Below are 22,414 nucleotides of genomic sequence, written 5' to 3'. Positions count from 1 at the left end.
CTCCTAGTAATTCAAGCACTTCTCTGATAATTTGTTTCTATTCCCCGGTCTTACACTTTCCAGCTGAGATCCATTGTTTTCTTCTGAAGCAATTCCTTCATCACACTGTAAACTGTGGGTGTGAGATCCAATAAAAGCCCTGCTATTTTATTATTGTCACCTGTTGCTTTTTGGTAACCAGGTTTGTTTGTTTTTTAACTTTATTTACTTATTTGTTAATTTAAATAATTTGAAGAGTGTGAGGAAGCTCAATGGGGCCCATGGCAGTAGCTTGTTGGGACAAGAGATAACTAGTTTGCAGTTTCAGTGGCCTTTAGCATTGAAAAATAAAAAGGTCCCTTTGCTGACTGGCTTATGAGTCTGAAATCTGAATTAATCTCTTGTGTTTGAGAAAAATCTACCTTGAAAAGATGCAAAACATTTTCATGAATAAATTCATCTTTATAATACTCACGGGGGCTGAATGCAAATGCATCTCTATCATCATATTTATAAATTCAAGACTTTTAATTATATTTGTTTACGCTACCTGAAATTATGGAGTTGATATCTTAAATTTCTTCTCGTTTCCTGTCAACTGCTCAAAGGCTTTACTAGCTGTACCTACCAGGGTTTGTTAGGCTTAGCAACAACAAAAGAAATCCATCAAGATAATTAGGTGTTCTAGGAGGGGGACTGGGCAGATTCACATCACTTTGGGAGTCTGGGGGCCTCACAGATCTATAATAACAATCCATCCCAAGTTATTCAATCAACACATCTATCATGCCTTTTTTATTTTATTTTATTTTTTTTAAATAGCAGATTCACTGATCTCTGTCTCAACTCAAGACCCATGCTGGCACTTTTCCTCTCATACTGACCCAAGCATATTTGGGGCATGTTTGATTTAAAGCGCCAGCAAAGCTAAAATTTGGCACTTGGGCAACATTCTTTGATCCTTGCTGTGAGAGTCTGCTGGAATAATATCAGCTGGTAAAACAGTAACAAAAACTGTCTTTTTTTTAACCAGAACACCAGTAGGTTGAACTGGCTGGACACAGGACCCATAAAGGATGGTTTAATATTACAGTAATTTCTGAATATCGATCGGCTTTTCTCGCATTACTGCCTTAATGATGATTTATATGAAAAGGTTCCTTCGAGTTAGGGCATTCAAAGGCTTCTATGGAACTACAGTGAAACGATAAACCACTTGTGGGCTGACCCCAGAACAGTTCCTCTTAAAGCCCTTATTGTCGGCTGTTTGTTCCAGGTCATTTTGTTTCACTACCCTTAAAAGGGACGGTAAAAATCCCTGCGAGAGCAGGGAAGCCCTGCCTCTGTTTGAGCCTGAATGCAACCCGTTCACTTAGCATTAATCAGGGGGGGGCGGCTCTGTGTTTCTAGGTCACTATGTGTCCCTGAAATGCACACCTCACTACCCAGAGGGAGGGAAGGAGGAAGGGATGCAAGCAGAGCCTGACGTTTGACAACGTCGCATTTGTAGTTGAGGAGCTTCGGGACACACTCCCTGAAATTAAGCTCAGCTGACGGTTAAATTTCTGAAAGGCACAGTGATCAGAGAGACATACATCTAAGTATCTCTCTCTTTGGGAACAATCCTCTTTTCTGGTTTCCTAAGTAGACAGACACCCATGTTGAGAGAGAGAGGGACCATCTTTAACTCTCACTTCTGGCTGCTGAGGGTTAAAAAGAAATCAATACCATCTTCGAATCCTGAGGGTAGGGTTAGGGTTATATGAAGGCAGCTTTAAATTAGATGTTTGTGGAATGGTAGACATTAACATAGAATTAGGTCATAATTAAATGTTGAGATATTACTTTACATGCAATACTCCAATCCTCGCGTGTAAATTTTTGAATGCACGCACAAGCTAGCAGCAGCTCATGCAGAGAAGTCACAGTTTCTCTGCGTGTTTTAAATGTAAACATTATTATTTGTGTAGCACCTTTAACCACTTTATGCGTGAAAACTAAAATGTAGGGTGTAAGAAATATCCATTTATATAGTAATATACAGTCCTAAAAAAATTTAACCCAGTCAATTTGTTACTCACGACCTCCATCATGACTGTTCGCATCTGTCTCCTCTCGTCCCGTCCCTCTCATGTGGACCAAGCTCCTCCAACTTCTCCCGAATTTCGTCCTCTCCCGTGCTTTTGTCCAGTTTTCTTTCCCTTGAGTCTATATTTCTTCACTTTTTGTCTGCTCGTCTCACCTTCCGTTCTCCACCATCACGGTTCTCCTGTCCTTCTTCCTCCCTCCTCTTTTTTCTCGACCAATCACAAGTCACGCTCTGGATGGACTGTCTCAGTGACCAATTAAATGGCAAAGCCAAATAAAATACAGTGCAGCTTACATCACACTAACGCCTCTTTCAATTGGAATATTTACATAAAATAATGCTCTTAATTGATTTACAACAATACCGTTTTCATTACCAGGTAAACTAATTACTCAATACTTACCTTTATACAGTAACGTTCTTCACTTAAAGGGGAGTTATTAATGTTTTTTCCAGGCACATGGTTTCATTTTATAGCACAATAGTTACATTAAGTTGTTATAAAAATGCAATATATTTTATAACATTTAAATATATATATATATTTATATATATATATATATAATTGTATCTGATGCCTTGAAATTGGCCTCTGTCTCTTTAAATCTTGTGTAACCGGGTGCTGCTTCACTCCACTGTACCAGGCGGCCCAAGTAACCCCTCGACTCTTGGGCCGTTGTGTAGTTTTTTTTTTTTTTTTTTTTAAAGAAGACAAGGAGTTTCTGGGTGATCTGCAGTTTATTTCCTGAATGAGAGCATATCGGGTTCGAATCAGTGCAACGGCCCAGCTTCAATCAGCACACGACAACAGAGTGAGCGTTATGTTAGCTTTTTAACTTAGCACGTGAAGTGTTTTAAAATAAAATTGAAAGTACAAAAATTGGTGCCAGGCACGTATCTAGTAAATATTAATTACACACTATTTATCTAAGTTAATAAAAATTATGTTTTATCTGTTGCTAACATTTTTCTACTCGGTGTGCTGAAGAATGCCACTCACCTCTCGCGCAGCTTTCACAGACTGGCACCGAGTACATGAGCCAGCAGCATATAACCAGCCACACAGAGAGGGGGGCGCTATTTCCCCATTGCACTGATACATAAAGCAAGCGGTATTCTACAACCTAGACACTGTTACACTTTCCACAATACAGTAATAGTAATTGCATTTTTTAGATGAAGTAAACATTTTATAAATACAAAAAAAAAAATTTGAAAACTATTTTAGAAAAAAAAATACTTGAAACTGTCATTGAGAAGAATTATATAATCTGCTGTCAGAAAATCTGTGCCTGACCAACACAGATTTACACAATGTGTTGAAATATTTTGTTATGTATATTTTAACACATTGTGTGTTAAAATGAACACAAAATGTGCATTAAAGGTAACACATTTTTGTGTTATTTTTTAGCATATCTTTTTTAAGAGAGTTGGTCCTCGCACCCTGCTGTGCCAGTCCATTATCCCCAAGAGCCACTGACTCCCAAGTGCGGATTTCAGCCTTGGCGATATATTACCAGCTGAACTGTCTGCAATGGCCATCTGCTAAGCCGAGCTGCATTCAGCCATAAAGTTTGTTTTTATTCAAACTTAAGCAATTTTCTAGTTGTTCTGTTGAGGTAGTGATATCAATTTGTGACATCACAAATTGATATCACTACCAATCGCAGAAATCGCAGAGCAAGCAGAAGGATTGTCTCCTAACAAGTGATTGCGTGCAAAACCTTTTCAAAATAAAAAGGCAAATCCTTGCAAACAAATTAAGGAAAACATTGAACAGGTTTTGGATTTCACTACACAAAAAGGATAAAAAATGAGTCAGCACAGTAAGGCATCGTTTTCTGATTCAGAAAATGAGAAAATTAGCTCAGCTAGACAACCCTTAGCTAGACAGGCACAGAAACTCTTTGGCATCTTGAAAAATGTCAGCATGTTGTCCACTAACAGACAGACTCCGACTAAAGAAAATGAGAAGATGATTCAAATTAGGAATATAGAGATGCCTGCACTTGAAAAAGACAAGCTACTTCTGGAGAAAGATGAGGAATTAAAAAAATTGTCCAACAAAATCAAAACTTTAATGGAGGGTAACGCCACACTGGAGAAGGAGAAGACCGCTCTGGAGCGGAAGAGCACCGTCTTGGAGCAGAAAATCACCACCTTGGAGCAGAACAACACCACACTGGAGAAGGAAAAGACCACTCTGGAGCAGAAAAGAGCCACCTTGGAGCAGAAAAGCAACATCTTCGAACAGATAAACAATGCCCTGGAGCAGAAAAACACTGCCCTGGAGCAGGAAAACACTGCCCTGAAGGTAAAAAGCATCACTCTGGAGCAGAAAAGCACTGTCTTGAAGCAAATGAACACTTCCTTGGAGCTGGAAAACACCACCCTGGAGCAGAACGGCACTGTCTTTAAGCATTTAAACACCACCCTGAGTCAGAAAAACACCAGCCTGAAGAAGGAAAAAAATACACTGAAGCGGGAAAACACCGCCCTGAGGCAGAACAACAATGCCTTAGAGAAAAAAAAGACCTCTTTGGAGCAGAAAAGCACCATTTTGGAGCAGATAAACACTGCCCTGGAGCAGGAAAAGATCAATCTGGAGCAGAAAAGCACTGTCTTGGAGAAGAAAAGAGCCACCTTGGAGCAGAAAATCACCACCCTGGAGCAGGACAACACTGCCCTGGAGAAGGAAAACATCACCCTGGAGCAGGAAAACACTGCCTTGGAGCAGAAAAGAGCCACCTTGGAGGAGAAAGCCACCGTCTTGGAGCAGATAAACACTGCCCTGGAGAAGGAAAACACTTCCCTGGAGCAGGAAAACACTGCCCTGAAGGAAAGAAGCATCACTTTGGAGCAGAAAAGCACTTACTTGGAGGAAATAAACACCGCCTTGGAGCAGGAGCACATAACCTTGGCGAAGAAAGGCACTATCTTTGAGCGTATATACAAAAACTTGCAGCTTGAAGTGGAACAGTTGAAGAAAAGGCTGAGGGACACAGAGAAGCAGCAGAAATAGCAGCCAGTAGTAGTAAGTCTTGTCTAGCCATCACGAAGACAGCCAGTCGGTTTCAGACTAGCCACAACCGCAGAAGCAGCCACCTGTATTCAGACGTGTGGTCGGAGACTTCTCCACTACACTTTTGAAAATGCAATATGGAATACACTTCTCCAGGGCTTCATAGCGAGTCCTGTTGGTCTCTCGGCATGCCTCCAGAGCTTTGTACCGAGTCCTGTGGGTCCCCGGGCTGACCTCCAGGGCTTTGTAGCGAGTCCTACTGGTCTCATGCCCGACCTCCAGAGCCTCATAGCAAGTCTCGTCGGTCTCCGGGCTTACCTGCAGGGCTTGGTAGCCAGTCCTGTTGGCCTCCCGACCTGCCTCCAGGGCTTCGTAGCGAGTCCTGTGGGTCTCTGGGCTGAACTCCGGCTTCGTAGCGAGTCCTGTGGGTTTCTCGGCTGAACTCCAGGGCTTCGTAGCGAGTCCTGTGGGTCTCCGGGCTGAACTCCAGGGCTTCGTAGCGAGTCCTGTGGGTCTCCGGGCTGATTTCCAGGGCTTCGTAGTAAGTCTTGTTAGTCTCTGGGCTGACATCCAGGGCTTGTAGCGAGTCCTGTGGGTCTCCTGTCCGACCTCCAGGGCTTGGTAGCAAGTCAAGTTGGCCTCTTGGCCTGCCTCCAGGGCTTCGTAGCGAGTCCTGTGGGTCTCCAGGCTGACCTCCAGGGCTTGGTAGCGAGTCCTACTGGTCTCATGCCCGACCTCCAGAGTCTCGTAGCAAGTCTCGTCGGTCTCCGGGATGACCTGCAGGGCTTGGTAGCCAGTCCTGTTGGCCTCTCGGCCTGCCTCCAGGGCTTTGTAGCAAGTCCTGTTGGCCTCCCGGCCTACCTCCAGAGCTTAGTAGCGAGTCCTGTGGGTCTCTGGGCTGAACTCCAGGGCTTCATAGCGAGTCCTGTGGGTCTCTGGGCTGATCTCCAGGGCTTTGTAGTGAGTCCTGTGGGTCTCCGGGCTGACCTCCAGGGCTTGGTAGCGAGTCCTGTCGGTCTCCTGCACAACCTCCAGGGCTTCATAGTAACTGCATGGAGTTTGCATGTTCTCCCCATGCATGCGTGGGTTCTCTCCGGGTACTCCGGCTTCCTCCCAAAGTCCAAAAGCATGACTGTTAGGCACTTGACGATCCTACCCATGGAATCACTAATCACACCACTATTCATGTGTTTTGCGGCTGTTTCAGACCAGCCACAGCCACAGAAGCAGCCACCTGTATTCAGACGTGTGGTCGGAGACTTCTCCACTACACTTTTGAAAATGCAATATGCAATACACTTCTCCAGGGCTTTCATAGCGTGTCCTGTCGGTCTCCTGCCCGACTTCCAGGGCTTCATAGAAACTGCATGGAGTTTGGATGTTCTCCCTATGCATGCGTGGATTCTCTCCGGGTACTCCAGCTTCCTCCCAAAGTCCAAAAGCATGACTGTTAGGCACCTGACGATCCTACCCATGGAATCACTCATCACATCACTAATCACGTGTTTTGCGGCTGTACAGGTAAACAACCTATACACGTGACTTTTTTGTTTTTTACTTGTCCGCAAAAGGAGTCTTTAATCCTTCAAAAACAAGCCCGTATACAAGTTTTGCACTAAATGTTATGGTTTTATAGCTATTTAAAAACAGTTGACGAGATTTGAAGGTCTATAGGACATGTCGTAGTTTTATAAAACACACTTCGCAAACAACAAAATTAGTTGCTGACCAGACATGTCCGGTATCACGTGACATGGGAGAGACTGACCTTTCAAGACATCAGGTGATCGCCTTTGTAAATTCACTCCCGGGTCAGAATTTTAACTGCGTAATTTGACACCCTGCCGTGCGCTGTGCACGTGCCCACTGGCAGCAGGGACTGTTTCCTGTTTATGGCTCGCTACTGCTAGAGTTTCATCCGTCTTCCTTCAGGTCAGTTCATTGGTGATTTATTTTTGGGAAAATCTATTATTTGTGATGGCACAGCAGAAGAAACAATGATTTAGAGGCTTTGGAAGAGGCTTTTTTTAGAGGCTTCTCTGGGGCACACGGAGCTTTTCTGATAGAAGCGCACGAAGCTGCGCACGGGAGTTCCTGCGTTTTTGCTCTCTCAGATTGTTTGGTAAGTTATTTTCTTTTACAGCAGCTTTAGACAACATGACTGACTTAGTTATTTTTGTCTTATATTACATGATATCAGCTGTTGAGATACAAGCGTAAAATAAGGCTTGATTCTTGAGAAGAGGGACAAAACAGCTCCTATGGAAAAAGCACAAAATTTGAATAAAATATACACAAAATATAATTTTTTCAAATAACTGACTAAACTAACCTGGGTCATGTGAGCACAAAAATGTATGTTTTCCTGGTGTTTGCTGAATATTTTTTATTTTAAACTTTGTAGTAGGTGGATGGTGTCTTTAAAATCCCTTGTCCTGAAGCAGAACTCAATACATTCTAATAGTTTAAAACAATTCAAAAAATACTAAAATAATATATCATGACAATTACCATATTTTCTGGACTATTAGGCGCACCTAAAAGCCTTAAATTTTCTCAAAAATCAGCAGTGCGCCTTATAATCCAGTGCACCTTAAGTGTGCACTGAATTTCAAAATCTGTCCCTGACCATAGACATAATATAAGAATAGACGCCTCATGGACCGCTCTCGAGATTTAGGGCAGCCATCTTGGAAGGGTCAACCGCTCCACTCAGCGTTATATGTCTGGCAGGCACAATGACATATAAGCACATTTAATTGATTATAACACGCCTTTTTGTTACTTGAGACCATATTCAAACGTCTATCAAAGCTATATTTATAAACAATTGGATTTTCGAAGTATTTTTTAATTGTATTGATACGTTCAGCAAATTTAAATATGCATAGTGGGGAAAACAATATAATAGGAAAAGAATATTCTGATATTGATGTATGATGAGCATTTTACACAGCCGTTCATAATTAATTAAAAAAATTATTTAGTAATATCAATACATATTTATATAAATACATGTTTACATATACATATAAATATAAACATGTACAGCCTAATATATATTATCTGTAGTCTGTTTTCCAGTCGACAAGTTGTAGCCTCAGAGTGATTCAGCAGCTGAGTTTGAGTCCAAAATCTGACGCGAGATTCATCCGTGCTGCAGTGAATTCGTCTCTCTAGATATTTCCCTCTTCTTCCTCACATCCTGTCTATATGAAACCTTCAAAACGAGGTGCCTGTGGTCATCGGGGCCCTCGGGGCAGTCACCCCCAAACTGGAGCAGTGGCTAAAACAGATCCCAGGAACATCAGACATCTCAGTCCAGAAATGTGCAGTTTTAGGTATAGCCAAGATACTGGAGGAACCCTCAAGCTCCCAGGCCTCTGGTTGAGGACCCGAGCTCAGAGGATTAAAGAGACGACCCGCAGAGGGTGAGAAGGGGATTATATAGCCTTCTCATTACTAATTTTAAATTTTATTATTTAAAATTAGTAATAATTTTAAATAATAATAGCTACTGCAGTGTACGCACGCACAGCATTACAACAACACAGAACGGCTCTCAGTGAGGCTTCAGTCCTATCAACCTTAGTAAAGATCCGTCCAGAAGAATCGAATCGTTCCTGAATGTCATATCACTATACAGGTGCTGGTCATAAAATTAGAATATTGTGATAAAGTTCATTATTTTCCATAATGTCATGATAAAAATTAAATTGTCATATATTTTAGATTCATTGCACACCAACTGAAATATTTCAGGTCTTTTATTGTTTTAATTTTGATGATTTTGGCAAACAGCTCATGAAAACCCAAAATCCCTGTCTCAAAAAATTAGAATATTATGAAAAGGTTCTCTGAACGAGCAATAAAAATAATCATCTGAATCAACAAAGTAACTCTAAACACCTGAAAAAGATTTCTGAGGCCTTTAAAAACTCCCAGCCTGGTTCGTTACTCAAAACCGCAATCATGGGTCAGACTGCTGACCTGACTGCTGTCCAGAAGGCCATCACTGACATCCTCAAGCAAGAGGGTGAGAAACAGAAAGAAATTTCTGAACGAATCGGCTGTTTGCAGAGTGTTATATCAAGGCACCTCAGTGGGAAGTCAGTAGGAAGGAAAAAGTGTGGCAGAAAACGCTGCACAACGAGAAGAGGTGACCGGACCCTGAGGAAGATTGTGGAGAAGGGCCGATTCCAGACCAAATTAAATTTTCATCTCCATAAAACTTTTCAGCAGATGGAAGCATGAAGTGCTCCAAAATCTTCTGATAACTGCTGCATTGATCCTGCCCTTGATAAAACCCAGTGGACCAACACCAGCAGCTGACATGGCACCCAGACCATCACTGACTGTGGGTACTTGACACTGGACTTCTGGCATTTTGGCATTTCCTTCTCCCCAGTCTTCCTCCAGAGTCTGGCACTTTGATTTCCGAATGACATGCAAAGTCTGCTTTCATCCGAAAAAAGTACTTTGGACCACTGAGCAACAGTGGTCCAAAGTGCTGCTTCTCTGTAGCCCAGGTCAGGCGCTTCTGCCGCTGTTTCTGGTTCAAAAGTGGCTTGACCTTTGACCTGGGGAATGCGGCACCTGTAGCCCATTTCCTGCACACGCCTGTGCACAGTGGCTCTGGATGTTTCTACTCCAGACTCAGTCCACTGCTTCCCCCAAAGGTCTGTAATCGGCCCTTCTCCACAATCTTCCTCAGGGTACGGTCACCTCTTCTCGTTGTGTAGCGTTTTCTGCCACACTTTTTCCTTCCTACTGACTTCCCACTGAGGTGCCTTGATATAACACTCTGCAAACAGCCGATTCGTTCAGAAATTTCTTTCTGTTTCTCACCCTCTTGCTTGAGGATGTCAGTGATGGCCTTCTGGACAGCAGTCAGGTCAGCAGTCTGACCCATGATTGCGGTTTTGTGTAATGAACCAGGCTGGGAGTTTTTAAAGGCCTCAGGAATCTTTTTCAGGTGTTTAGAGTTACTTTGTTGATTCAGATGATTATTTTTATTGCTCGTTCAGAGAACCTTTTCATAATATTCTAATTTTTTGAGACAGGGATTTTGGGTTTTCATGAGCTGTTTGCCAAAATCATCAAAATTAAAACAATAAAAGACCTGAAATATTTCAGTTGGTGTGCAATGAATCTAAAATATATGACAATTTAATTTTTATCATGACATTATGGAAAATAATGAACTTTATCACAATATTCTAATTTTATGACCAGCACCTGTATAGCCGACCGACTTTGGTCACAGCGTTGTCCCATATATGCGACACCTCAGTCAATACCTCCGCACAATAATTCAGCACGAGTGACAACTTTTTTTCATCACAGATGCAACTTGTGTCTCTGTACAGCTAGCTTTGCTAGCATCACTCCACGGAGCTTACCTTTCTTTAAGCTTTCCTTCCAAGTGACGCTAAAAGTTGGACTAAATCCCCACCGTCTGTGAAAGCGAAGCGCTGCTGATTTTACATGTCGCCATCTCATGACTTTTTGCAGCGCTGTTATATTTCTGACGATTAGACAGACATCTTCTCCCGCTCAGAGAAAACCACTGCACATTTCTTGGAGCTCCGTGTGCGAGTAAAGGGGGAGGCGATGGGTGACAACAGACACGTAAGTTATTGCTTGGATTTTACGGCGCCATCTTAAGTTCCTGAACTTCACATTTTAACGGACAAAAAGCGCAACGCGACTTGGATGTAACGAGTAACGGGACAGCTTTGTAGAAATGTAGTGAAGTAGAAAGTACAGATACTTACTGTAAAATGTAGTGGAGTAAAAGTAGAAAGTATCCATAATTAAATCTACTTAAGTAAAGTACAGATACACGAAAAATGTACTTAAGTACAGTAACGAACTTCGTTACTGTACTTAAGTACATTTTTCGCCACCACTGCCTTTATATTATTTAAGTATTAAAGTAAAAGAAAATACCAGTGTATTTCTTTCAGAAACATTAATATGAAATCCATAGCTATGACCAATGTTATGCAATAGCAAATAAAGGTTTACTTTTAATATGTTTGTCTTCAACTATATAAAATTTCTATTAACCTTAACATACAATCATTGCAGTAACCTGAGTTTACCACTGGGCTACAATTTGTATTATGCTTTACATTTATTGTTATGAGATTTAAAAACATATTACCAAAAATGTTTCTGTAACTTTTTTTTTTTAAACAATCACTTTTCTAATTCCATCTGGCTTGTTTTTGAATGAGAGGAAGATGAGTTTCCTTTCCACAGAGTCAGAAACATTATCACTTCTACCTTCTGACACGCCTCTTCATCATGTCATGTTAGAAAATATACATGACATATATACAGATATCACCCAGTTGTATCAATATCACCAGACCCTGAAATTAGCTCCATCATCACAGTTAACCATGGTTCCGATCCCTGCAGACGAAAAGCATCCCCAAAGCATGATGCTGCCACTATCATGTTTCACTGCAGACAGTGTAGCGATACAGTTTTAGTTTTTGTACTCTGTGCTTTTCATCTAGAATGAAAAAGCTCAATTTTTTTTTTTTTTTGCAACAGCAAAATGTTCCTTTATTGGTTTTTGAACGTTTTAAAGTTTAGATTAAATATGCATTGATCTGTGGATTGTGTCAGTAAAACTCAAAACTTTACATTTTGATGTGACAAATTACTGATAAAAGAACAAATATGAATTCATATAAGTCACATGTATTTGTTGTTGTTTTAGACTTTAAATAAAAAACTATTAGTCATCTTCATATCAAATTTATGACCTAAGCAAAAATTTCTTTAAATAAAATGAAAGCTTTTATTTTCCTCCACACAAAAGGACGGTTGCTGTTGGCTTCCATTTTTGACAAATACAATGAACAACATTATTCAGAGACACAAGCTGCAGTTCATGCAGCAGTAAAACAAAGCCTTATGTGGGAAAACACCACATTCTGGCTTCTGTGGGTATGCCATTTCTGCTGTTATGAAGCTATGGACCACAAATTATGCTTCAGTGCAGAATTTAGCACACTCTCACTATTGCAATGGCCAGCCTTTCCTTTTGCTAGAATATAATAGAGATTATAAAGAAAAATATAACCTCTTTGGAATAACAAAAATAAATTTATTTCATTTCAGGAAGACATTTAACAAGGCACAAGAGTTCAGCTAAGCTATGCCATTTATCCACATAAATTTGACTTAGTAATCAAAGCAGAAATGTATTTGAAACTCTCTGTAACACTGTTGTATTTTTAGACACTAGCTAAACAACATCCACAGCACATACACAGAAACATGGCATCACTGCTTCATGGCCACTAAAGCCATTACAAAAATAAATATGTTTCCATGCAGGTGTGGAAGGAAAAAACTACTGGCAAATGAGAGTCTACACATTTCTTTTGTAAAAGTCGTCATCGTTGCCATTGGGAATACTGATTTGAAACTACATTTCATCACTTAAGTCAAGAGTCAGGAATCCCAAAAAGTAAGAAGCAGCCACGTTAAGCAGCCAAACAGTATCACTGAGGACAAACACGCCATCAGAACAAGCCAGTGAAATGAATATGGTGCCCTAGGTGTTTTATTTTGTTCAGTTGTTGGCACAGACTCAAACGTCCTAATCCTGGGCCGTCGCGACTCAGAAGGGGGTGATTGTCAGGACGTAGATTTTTTAGATTTCCTGATTTTCTTCATCTTCTCATATCTCACCGTCTCGCCCTCCAAAGAGGAGAGTTCAGAAATCCGGTGGATGAAAGAGCGAGGGGCTCCGACGATTGGGTCTGAATAAGTCTGGGCTACATGAAGACCACCTAGAGAAGGTTTTGGGTTGGAGAGAAACACAAATGAAAATAAGAGGTGAAATTACAAGCAATTTATGCTACAGTGGTTAGCATGCTAACATAAAAAGCAAACATCACATTTCAGAGACAGAAAACCTTGCTTAGGTAAAAAAAAAAATAAAAAATTACAATTTCAAAAATGTTCCACCTTTAATATTACCCATGAACAAGAGCAGTGGTAAATTATTTAGCGTCAGAGCCAAATAAAAAGAAAATAGCTTAACCTTTCTTCTAACTACATATAATAATTTGCTTGGAGTAACTTATTATCAAATGTTTTTAGAAAACTCATAGTTGGATGGATTTACAGAGTTTGAATGCCATGACAACCAGCATCCACAAAATGTAATTTCAATTGGCTGATTTCAACATACTCAAAATATTAAGAGTAAAACATGGAACGATTACATGAACAGAAATTGGAATTTCAACTGCTTCTATCCACAGCTCACTGAAGTAAAATATTCTCGTTGCTGGAAGAAACAGGACTGCTGGCAGACGCTTTATGCCCATCAGAGTAGCAATAAAGGTCAGAAACAAAGTGGGCATTCTTCACTATTCTTAGTTCTTTTTTCATTCTACTTTTTATCTCAAGTGGACATTCCCACAGACGGATGGGGTTCTCCACAGGGAACTTTTAAATCCCAGAGTTGGGTGCCGATAAGTTAGGTCTCTGCTCGGACTTCCTGTTGCTTTGTTTTATGCCTAGATGTCTATATGTTTTGTATGTATGTAAAGTGCTATACAAATAAAACTGAAATTGACTTTTAGCTGCTTTCTCGCCTTGTGTTTGTTTTCTTTCTGTTACTGTTTTTTTATGGATATTATATACAAGAAGCTTTTTGTCAACCTTGGACATGAAAATGAAGATAACTTTTGATCTTCAACTGCTACATCATACAGCCCCCCAAAAAACTTTGTGGGGGTTTGCTGAAAACATGGCTCGCGTAGGACCACCTCTGTATTGGTGTCTCATCCAAACTTACTTTTCTGATCGTTTTTAACAGTCACCGGGGGAGTGTAGGTTGGATAATGTACTTTGGGCCTGCAGAACAGAACATAAGGACAGTGGAGGTGACACTGGGCTGGGAAATATCTAACACAATCTTAGAAAGCTGAGATCAGACTTAGTTTAGAAAGCAAAACGATACCTGCTAAGCTTGCAGCTTTCCACTGAAAAATTGTTTTTGCCATTTAAGAATAAAGTGGAAGGTGAACTGAAGTTCACCTCAGAGATTCTAGGGTCTGCAACCTGTTTCTCCGGAGCCGCAAATGGCTCTTTGGACCCTCCATAATGGCTCTTAAAATTTTGGCTAAAACAGCGAAGAAAAAACGCATTAAAAAAAAAAAAAAAGCATACATATAATATAGAATATATTTCATTTGCTTTATGTTATATTATATTGTTTTGCACTTTATAAATTCTGCATTAAATTTCCACAACAGAATGACACAAACAGTGATTTATTATCTCGTCACTATATTAGAAACTAAAATTTTCATTTTTTTGCTTGAATAATTTTCCACAAACATCAACATTCTACTGAAAAAACAGTTTACTGTTTGGTTTCTTTGTTTTAAAATCTAAAAACAGAAACATGTTTTGTTTTTTAATGTCCACAAATTTCCCATTATAGATATTTATTTATTTATTTTAATTAAGTTGTCTTTTCACAAAATCTGAAAATTTTCAGTTCTAAAGTTTTATTTGCTGTGACAAGATAAATGCAAACATGTATTAAATTGTAATGGTAATTCATTATTATTACATATAAAATAGTCAAAAGGATATATATGTATGAGTTAAGGCAGACTATTCTACAAATACTGCCTTCTATAGCAATATCTATCGTCTAGTATAAATGAGTGTTGTGCAAAAGACTAACTGTATAATAAAACCTAAAAAAACTAACTTCAATAAATTATACAGATATGTTACATGTCTTTAAATAATAAAAATGAACTAGGTAGAGCTTTTGCAGTTGTCTTATCACTTGAAGCATCCCATAATAGACAAGAACTATAATTATTGCAATCTGTGCTACTAAGATTTTAAATATTTTTGGTGAAGCCAGTAGACAACAAGCCTCCTGGACTGGTTACCCCAGGGTGAAAAGTCTCCCTGAACGGATGCTGGGAAACTCAGCGGAGAGGCTCAAGGGGTGAAGTTTAACATGTCGATACTCATTGTTGTCTTTTCGCAGTGGAGGAACCGTAGTACTGGTCCTTTCTACCTTTGTACCTAATCGGGGTATGAAAAGATGACAGTTCAGTTTATTATAGTTGGAAAAAAAAATAAAAAAATACAACAAACCAAGAAACAATCAATGACCTATCAAAATTGACCGGAATATTATTGGTGTGATAATAGCTTCACCTACTGGCAATGAGTTTGTATTGCAACTACAAGCTTCAATTTTTACAACAGCAATGGAACCTGCTCATCTCCTACAAAGCAGAATAGTGGAAAAATTATTCCTTACTTTCAGTACTCACATGTTTTCTCAGACAGGAAGTGTTTCCCAAAGATATCATGCCCTTGGTCAACATCCTCTGAAATCACTTTGTCCTCTTTATTTAAGTTTAGTTTCCTATATAGATGGAAGAAATTCAAATATCAGTTTACAAAAGCATTGACATTATTAAGAATTACGACATACATTTAGGTCTTAACCTCCTGACACCCAAGCTTTTGTTTAGTGTGCATTTTTTTAATTCTCCAAGTAACATGGGATTAGTGGGGCCTAAGACTAATGACAAAACCCTGCTTTTAAATAATAATTCGTGTTTCTAATCAAACAATTTAATGTCTCGTTAAAAGTAAAGAAATAAAGGTTCTTGTCCCTAGTCTGGCTTTATATATTGTTTCTATTTATGACTTCTTCATTTCTGAGTAGCCTTTCCGACCATGCTGGCATATAGCTTTCATATTATTTCAAATATCACATTTATACACCATATAAGGAAACGTTTTACAAGTCCAAGGGTTTTCCACCTCGCTTTAGGGAGTAAATATGTGCAAATAGATTTGACTTTTATGAAATGTGTTTTCTGTTCATTCTTAGGAGTCTCAATAGAATTAAGCTACCATGAATATGTGGGATTTTTCAGTTCTTTGTCATAAGACAAAATCAGTCAATACTTCCTTCTACCACCGACATGCAGAAGCAGCTAGCAATACGTAATGCTGTACAGGGGGACCAACCGTGACATCACGGTGTAAACAAACATGCTAGTCAATTTTTTTTTTTTTGACAAATCATACGCCGTAAGGATTTATCTTATCAGTTTCCGAGACACACAATTGCTGATTATGCTTGTATTTAATTGCACTTGACGAAAATATGACATCTTACCCTTTACTTATCAAGCTGCTCACTAACGTGTTCTCGTTGTGGTTACCTAAAAAAAAGAAAAAATGCTCAGGAAAGCTCGCTTAGCCTATATTTGGTACATTTTGTTGAACACGATGACTCACTGTTTAGAGGCAGCACTAAAGGGAACTTCCTTATCTGACTTGGCCTTAACGCGGTACGTCCTCCAATCCCGAAGGTACTGTACGTTGGGTATCCAGGAGCAGGGCGGCCATACCTCAAACCTTCTTCTGATATGAAAACTTTGGCGGTAGGCATTTGGTAGGTCATCATGTTGGACCCTACCGCGGGTATTACCTTATGGTTAATAATTATATCTCTACATAATAAAAGGTTCGTTGATTCCAGCTATCCCTGAGCAGATGCTAAGCTGCAGACCGCTGTAGTAAAAGCTCACTGCGTCACTATAGAAACACACATCAATCGCTCCGCAGAGGCTTTATTTCACACACACGAGGTGGACGGGATGATATTTATAGCACGGACTTAATCTTACAAAAATGATTAAATCTGGGTATTTTTTTTAAACAACGAAGTAATTTGTATCTGTATTCCTAAGTGAGGTTGGAAAAAAACTGGGATGTTTTGGATTACATAATTTAAAAAACCTTTTTTTTTTTACAAGCATAACTACTTCAGTTCCAAGTCAATTTATTAATTTCGGGGATGTTTGATTTTTCCATTAACATTTATTTCCAATATAGTTTAAAATATATGTAAAGCTGTATTTGAAGTCACCTATATTTTTAATATTAAAATCTATCAGCAATTCTAAGATTTGTTAAATTATGGATTTTTGGACCATTTAATACTGGATATTATTTTTTTAAAGAATGGCAGTACAGCTTCCTGCAATTTTTAGCCAGTTTATTGAAATGTCCAAAATGCATCCCAGACCCTTTTTATAGGTTGCAATGGCCAACTGCAAATTTGAGTTAAAAACTACAATTGCTGTGAGCCAATCAATTTTATCCTGTGAAATCGATGTCCCAGCTCTATTTTATTTAAATTAGATTAAATCCATCAGCAGTTATAAATCAAATTTGTTCAAATTTTGATTTTTGGGAACTTAAATATGGAACCTCAAAGTACATTTGGTTAATGGAAATCTATATTCCTTAAAAACTAACCCATGACAAGCTTTGGAAGACAGGTAATGTCCTTGAAAAGAACTCCCAAAAATGGTATGTCACCATACAGCAAAGCAAGGCAATGACACAGATGTGAACAAGACAATTTTTTTAAACATGTTTTTATTGTATATTTTGAGTCCTTAGAAAACCTGAAAAGAAGAGAAAAAACAGCATTAGAGAGCAAACTCCAGGTAATGAACATAAGCAGTAATTGCAAAGATGTGGTTTCAGACATGGTTGGCTTATTAACAACTGATTTTCACCATAGTCGATAAGACGGGGAAAAAAGATTATGCATCATTGACCACAGCTGTTTTTAAAGATCTGTCATGGCAATCCTAAAACTTACCATAAACTTAGTTCATCCTTCGGATCAGCCTGTTGATCTGGTCCTCCCTGTTTCCAGCGTCACCTCCCTCCACAAAGTGTGTGGTCTTCTTGTTCATACCACCACGTGGCGATGACAGCTTGAAAGGCCACAGGAAGTTGTTGGCCATCTTGAAGTTCTTGCCAACTGTGTAGATCTCATGAATAAGGTCCTCAATGCAGATGATGCCATATTTGCCTGTAGGATAAAAGAGATTTTTCACAGCTACTCATTTCACTGAAAATACAGCAATTTTAAATACAAACTGTGGGTCTTTTTCAGTTTAATATATTGAAAAGCAACAGATTCTTCAACTTTTTTTTTCTGTTGTATGAAACAAAATCAAGTTTTTCTCAGGAAAATTTGAACCAGTGTTTCAAGATCTCAGATATGGGACTTTTGCATCAAAATAAGACCAAAGACACAAATATGTAGATGGATTATAGAGTTGTGGAATAAAACCATAAGAAGCTTCCTAAATAAATAAGACTGGCAAGTGGTTTCAGATACAACTGGCTAAATTTGTTGGAGTTTTTTCACCAAAGTCGATAAGACGGGGAAAAAAGTGTACATCATTAACCACATTATGCGCCAGGATAACATGAAAATCAGAAATGAAATTGTGAAGATACATAGGATAGATGGAAAAGAACAAATGGCAAAAAAATGTCAAGTTGTGTGAGGGAAGAGATTCTTACCAAGAGGCCTTTCTATCAGAGCGTTGTCTGTGAGGGCAATACGCATCTTCTTCACTTTGCCATGGCCACGTTTGTAGATGAGCTCACGCACAGACTTCAGGTTGGGGTATCTGAGTATGATCAGAAAACAGTTGTAAAAGTCATGAACATAATTTCAAACGGCACTGAAAATTTTACACACTCATAACTATTTAAATATGTGGCTGATGTTTAACTTAAGCTTAAACCTTTTAACAAGAGCCCAGTTGCCTTCCAAGAACACAAGTTCTTAGAAGTATTTAAAGAAGATGCTTTTCTAATACAATAAACAGTTCCCAACCCGGGTCCTCCAGCTCCAATTCCCTACATGTTTCAGATGATTTAAAGTTTCAACAGGTTTACAGCAGTCTGCTATGACCCGTTCATTTGAGACGAGGCTGACGCAGAACATTACTAAAAAATTCAAGACAGTGGGCCAAGAGAATTAAGGGCTGCAGATCACCTAACTAAACGACTCTAAATCTAGTTAAAAGTACTATGGTATACTGCTCAAAAAAAATAAAGGGAACATTTCACTTTAATTTTGTGTGTGGCTCCAAATCCAGGCCTCCATTGGTTAATAAATTTGATTTCCATTGATGATTTTTGTGTGATTTTGTTGTCAGCACATTCAACTTTGTACAGAACAAAGTATTCAATGAGAATATTTAATTCATTCAGATCTAGGATGTGTTATTTGAGTGTTCCCTTTATTTTTTGAGCAGTGTATATATATATATATATATATATATATATATATATATATATATATATATATATATATATATATATATATATATATATATATATATACACACACACATTTCCTTTAGATCACTTTATGGACTTTTAAAGTCCAAACCTTGGCCAAAATGCTTCATAATGCTAACAAAAAACCAAACCAGTAACTGGGAGTTAAGGCAATCAGAATGGCTTGGAATGTGGTTTCAGACAAAACTGGCTTAGTTTCAGCAAGTATTCACCATGGTCGATAAGATGGGGAAAAAAGTTCAGCATCATTAACCACATTCCAAAATATTTTTTGCCTATAAAAAAAAAAATCTATATTTGAACACTTTAATAGTCTTACCCCCAAGCAATATAAGGCTCTGCAATCCTAAGCATGTTGATAGAAGCCTTGTTCAGCTTGACAAACACACCGTTGAAGATCTGGCGCAGACGGAGCAGCTGCAGAACCTTGCGGACCTTCGGTGGGACACCATTGATACTAAAAACACAACAATAATAATTAGTCTTTGGCCCATGCCAACATTTAACTGTCAAATAGCAGTAGTGATAGTGGTTTCAGAAGGATATTGGCTAATGAAACTAATCTTTCACCATTGTCGATAAGTCGGGGAAAGAATGTTCATCATTAACCACTTAGTTTTACATGGATTGCTTCTTTAAACACAAGAAATTTGGTGCTGCTCAATACATTTAACCATCTTAGCTTGCTAGTCAAGGTTCCTTAAGGCTCATGAAATAAATTCTTTCCCTAAACATTTAATAATTCTACCAATAAAATGTATCTGATCATGGCATGATTGGGAGACTATGTACAAAAGTTTTTAAATTATTACAGAGCAATTGTAGAGATTATTATTTTTTTTTTTAGTTTGATTTTCAGGGAGGTTAACAGCTCTGAAATTGCCATTGGAACACGACTCTAAACCTAAAGAAATAACATTTGAGATGAACAAATCACCCGAGGTTATTAATAATCACTATATTGCTCTGACTGCCCGGCCCTAGACATAATACAAGGAAATGCATCATATTCCCCCTTTTTGACTTCCAGATGACCAGATATGCATTTTTCAGCCCACATTTAAAGTACAAAAGTTCACTATCAGTTTATAAGTGCTTTAGCTAAAGAGGTGAATATTGAACTCACAAAACCAGACACAGGAAGAGAGAAATGAAAAAGTGGACTGGTAGAAAGCTAAATAATCTAATGATGGGACAGACTGACAAATACATCACTTTATACACTTAACTAAGATATTAAGAAAAAGTTACAGTGCAGGAAGAAACAAAAGTTCATAGGACTTGTATAAAGCTTCTACCGATGGCTCAACTAATTAATGGTTATATTACTGGATGGCTCAACTGATCAATGGATGGAGGGAGCAGATGTAGATTTTTTTTTTTACATGAAAACAAGAAAAGCGCCCAATTAGGTTACCTTTAAAGTTACTTTTAGAAATATTTGTGAAAACCTAAATATGATAGTTCCTGGGATGGAGAATATTTTTTTTAATGCCAATTATTTCCTTTTTTTGTATTCCCATACTTATCCAGACCAGAAAAATATATCCTATACATCAGTCCTAATCTCATCCCTAAACTTGCACAACTAAGTTTAAACTGATACAGTACAGAGTATAAAAATGAAAGCAGGCAGACCACACAGTGGCAAGTCTTCAATACATAGATACTCGACTGGCTTTGAGCAAGAACTGACCATGAACCAAAACAAACACAGGGAGAACAATTATTACAACTCCAGCATTCCATGTTAAAGTCAGAACATCATAACCATAGGAGCAACTTACCCTCTGATCCTGATAACAAAGGCCAGTTTGGGCTCAGGTGGCACATAGTAGTTCCCCACTTTGCGAGCCATACGAGACATGCGGATCTCACGCCTGTACATCTGCCTGTACTCCTTGTGGTACTTTTCAGCCCTCTTGTAGATCAGTTTCCTGGTCACCTTCCGGGCCTGAAATGAATGGTGATATGCTTAAAACTGTCCACAAAGCTACTTTCAGCCTTTAGAAAGCATAGACTACGTGAAGCAGTAGATCAAATTTACCTTCTTCTCCGCCAGCAGCTTCTTGACACGCATGGCCTTCATGGCGGCGTAGGCCTTTCGCCTTTTTAAAAGGCTCTCAGGGACCGACGGAACCTTTTTTCTGTCGGGACATATTATTAAAATTATTTTCGATAAAGGGGCACCATGTTCAGATTGTCCAACATAGCAGCAGCTAGAACGTTAAACGAAAGTACATCATTTACAATGCTGAAGTGCTAGCTAGTTAGCATAGTTCTTTACCGGCTTTCATCAAAATCCATATACTGACAACAAATGACTAGAAAAGACGTGTTGCTACATATATGTACTAAATTTCCAAATTTCCCTCATTATTAAAAAAGAAAAGAACATTTCTTGAGTGTTCAGAGACGAAATAGCAGCCATGTTGAACACTACTCTGCCAACACTATCTGCATAAAGTAGCCATAAAAACAAAAGTTAAAAGTCAGATTCTCCAGCAATACTTCAATAGTTTAATTGTACAACCCCTAAATTGCTCAAATAAGCAATTAAATATGGAGTTACAACCATATGATGACTGGATGTGCTTAGATTTTAAAACAGAGGAACCACTCACTCTGCGTCCGCCATTGCGATCACCGAGAAAGAGAAATCCTCATCTGCGCATGTGCCGGATAAAGGATTGTCAGGGTGCCTACTTGGGTGCCTGACTAAAACAAGTTTAAATTACGTTTTTATTACTATTGTTTTATGTCTGGAGTAGTTTTACTTAAGTCTGGTTTTATAGTTGTTTATAGTTATTACTCTGATCTTCTGAAAAGTTATTTTATAAGATATTTACTGTTTGCTATGAATTATATTTTTGGGGGCAGATTTTTACCTGAATAAATGAAATATTATTTGATGACATTTGATGATATCTATAATCAGTTTGTTATGTTTTTTTAAACAATACCATCTTATGTATTACATGTTATAAACAAATTACGCTCATGTATTGGCTCAGGTCAAATTATTTTATTAATGTTGATCTAGTAAAGTTAGTACAGCATTGCGAAACCAAAGTTTACTCGTATGCAACTCTTTTAAAAGTTTATCAGTGAAA

General features: G+C 38.6%; 3 protein-coding genes and 4 non-coding genes across 7 annotated transcripts; 1 reads left to right on the top strand and 6 right to left on the bottom strand.

The window, feature by feature from the left end:
* The first annotated feature begins 3,820 nt into the window (after positions 1-3,820).
* LOC148153383 (uncharacterized) lies at positions 3,821-6,372 on the top strand. The gene is made up of 7 exons (XM_088001641.1): positions 3,821-4,385; positions 4,428-4,691; positions 4,746-4,991; positions 5,250-5,388; positions 5,510-5,626; positions 5,668-6,227; positions 6,301-6,372. The coding sequence occupies exons 1-7, from the start codon at positions 3,885-3,887 to the stop codon at positions 6,370-6,372; spliced, it is 1,899 nt and encodes a 632-aa protein (XP_087857767.1). The 5' UTR covers positions 3,821-3,884.
* A 5,580-nt stretch (positions 6,373-11,952) lies between these two features.
* cunh8orf89 (chromosome unknown C8orf89 homolog) lies at positions 11,953-16,660 on the bottom strand. The gene is made up of 7 exons (XM_015010268.2): positions 16,419-16,660; positions 16,297-16,342; positions 15,437-15,531; positions 15,044-15,182; positions 14,092-14,253; positions 13,927-13,985; positions 11,953-12,910 (listed from the first exon to the last, which is right to left on the bottom strand). The coding sequence occupies exons 1-7, from the start codon at positions 16,585-16,587 to the stop codon at positions 12,756-12,758; spliced, it is 825 nt and encodes a 274-aa protein (XP_014865754.2). The 5' UTR covers positions 16,588-16,660; the 3' UTR covers positions 11,953-12,755.
* A 904-nt stretch (positions 16,661-17,564) lies between these two features.
* On the bottom strand, positions 17,565-21,988 carry rpl7 (ribosomal protein L7). Its single transcript, XM_015010269.2, has 7 exons — positions 21,926-21,988; positions 21,349-21,448; positions 21,089-21,255; positions 19,621-19,758; positions 18,513-18,622; positions 17,797-18,012; positions 17,565-17,596 (listed from the first exon to the last, which is right to left on the bottom strand). Exons 1-6 carry the CDS (start codon positions 21,937-21,939, stop codon positions 17,804-17,806), a joined length of 738 nt encoding a protein of 245 aa, XP_014865755.1. The 5' UTR covers positions 21,940-21,988; the 3' UTR covers positions 17,565-17,596; positions 17,797-17,803.
* LOC148153382 (small nucleolar SNORD12/SNORD106) lies at positions 17,666-17,758 on the bottom strand. Its single transcript, XR_015761739.1, has one exon. It is a non-coding gene; the product is annotated as a small nucleolar SNORD12/SNORD106 (small nucleolar RNA).
* LOC148153381 (small nucleolar SNORD12/SNORD106) lies at positions 18,308-18,400 on the bottom strand. Its single transcript, XR_015761740.1, has one exon. It is a non-coding gene; the product is annotated as a small nucleolar SNORD12/SNORD106 (small nucleolar RNA).
* LOC148153380 (small nucleolar SNORD12/SNORD106) lies at positions 19,469-19,560 on the bottom strand. Its single transcript, XR_015761743.1, has one exon. It is a non-coding gene; the product is annotated as a small nucleolar SNORD12/SNORD106 (small nucleolar RNA).
* LOC148153379 (small nucleolar SNORD12/SNORD106) lies at positions 19,827-19,916 on the bottom strand. The gene has a single exon (XR_015761741.1). It is a non-coding gene; the product is annotated as a small nucleolar SNORD12/SNORD106 (small nucleolar RNA).
* Positions 21,989-22,414: the final 426 nt, after the last annotated feature.

The sequence above is a fragment of the Poecilia mexicana genome, unplaced genomic scaffold, assembly GCF_051168715.1.
Source record: "Poecilia mexicana isolate PSO_F unplaced genomic scaffold, ASM5116871v1 scaffold_20, whole genome shotgun sequence".
Classification (NCBI taxonomy): domain Eukaryota; kingdom Metazoa; phylum Chordata; class Actinopteri; order Cyprinodontiformes; family Poeciliidae; genus Poecilia; species Poecilia mexicana.
This window is presented reverse-complemented; position numbering and strand designations above follow the sequence as displayed.

Excerpts from the sequence above, each read along its gene's own strand:
- LOC148153383 (XM_088001641.1), top strand. The coding sequence starts at position 3,885 with ATGAGTCAGCACAGTAAGGCATCGTTTTCTGATTCAGAAAATGAGAAA. Across the intron at positions 4,992-5,249 it reads AGCAGGAGCACATAACCTTG|GGCTTCATAGCGAGTCCTGT; the intron begins GCGAAGAAAGGC and ends ACACTTCTCCAG. Across the intron at positions 6,228-6,300 it reads CAAAGTCCAAAAGCATGACT|ACCAGCCACAGCCACAGAAG; the intron begins GTTAGGCACTTG and ends CGGCTGTTTCAG.
- cunh8orf89 (XM_015010268.2), bottom strand. The coding sequence starts at position 16,587 with ATGATGACCTACCAAATGCCTACCGCCAAAGTTTTCATATCAGAAGAA. Across the intron at positions 15,532-16,296 it reads AGCAGCTTGATAAGTAAAGG|GAAACTAAACTTAAATAAAG; the intron begins GTAAGATGTCAT and ends CCATCTATATAG. Across the intron at positions 14,254-15,043 it reads GGGAGACTTTTCACCCTGGG|CCAAAATTTTAAGAGCCATT; the intron begins GTAACCAGTCCA and ends TCGCTGTTTTAG.
- rpl7 (XM_015010269.2), bottom strand. Across the intron at positions 18,623-19,620 it reads GAGCCTTATATTGCTTGGGG|ATACCCCAACCTGAAGTCTG; the intron begins GTAAGACTATTA and ends GATCATACTCAG. Across the intron at positions 18,013-18,512 it reads TCTGATAGAAAGGCCTCTTG|GCAAATATGGCATCATCTGC; the intron begins GTAAGAATCTCT and ends TTTATCCTACAG.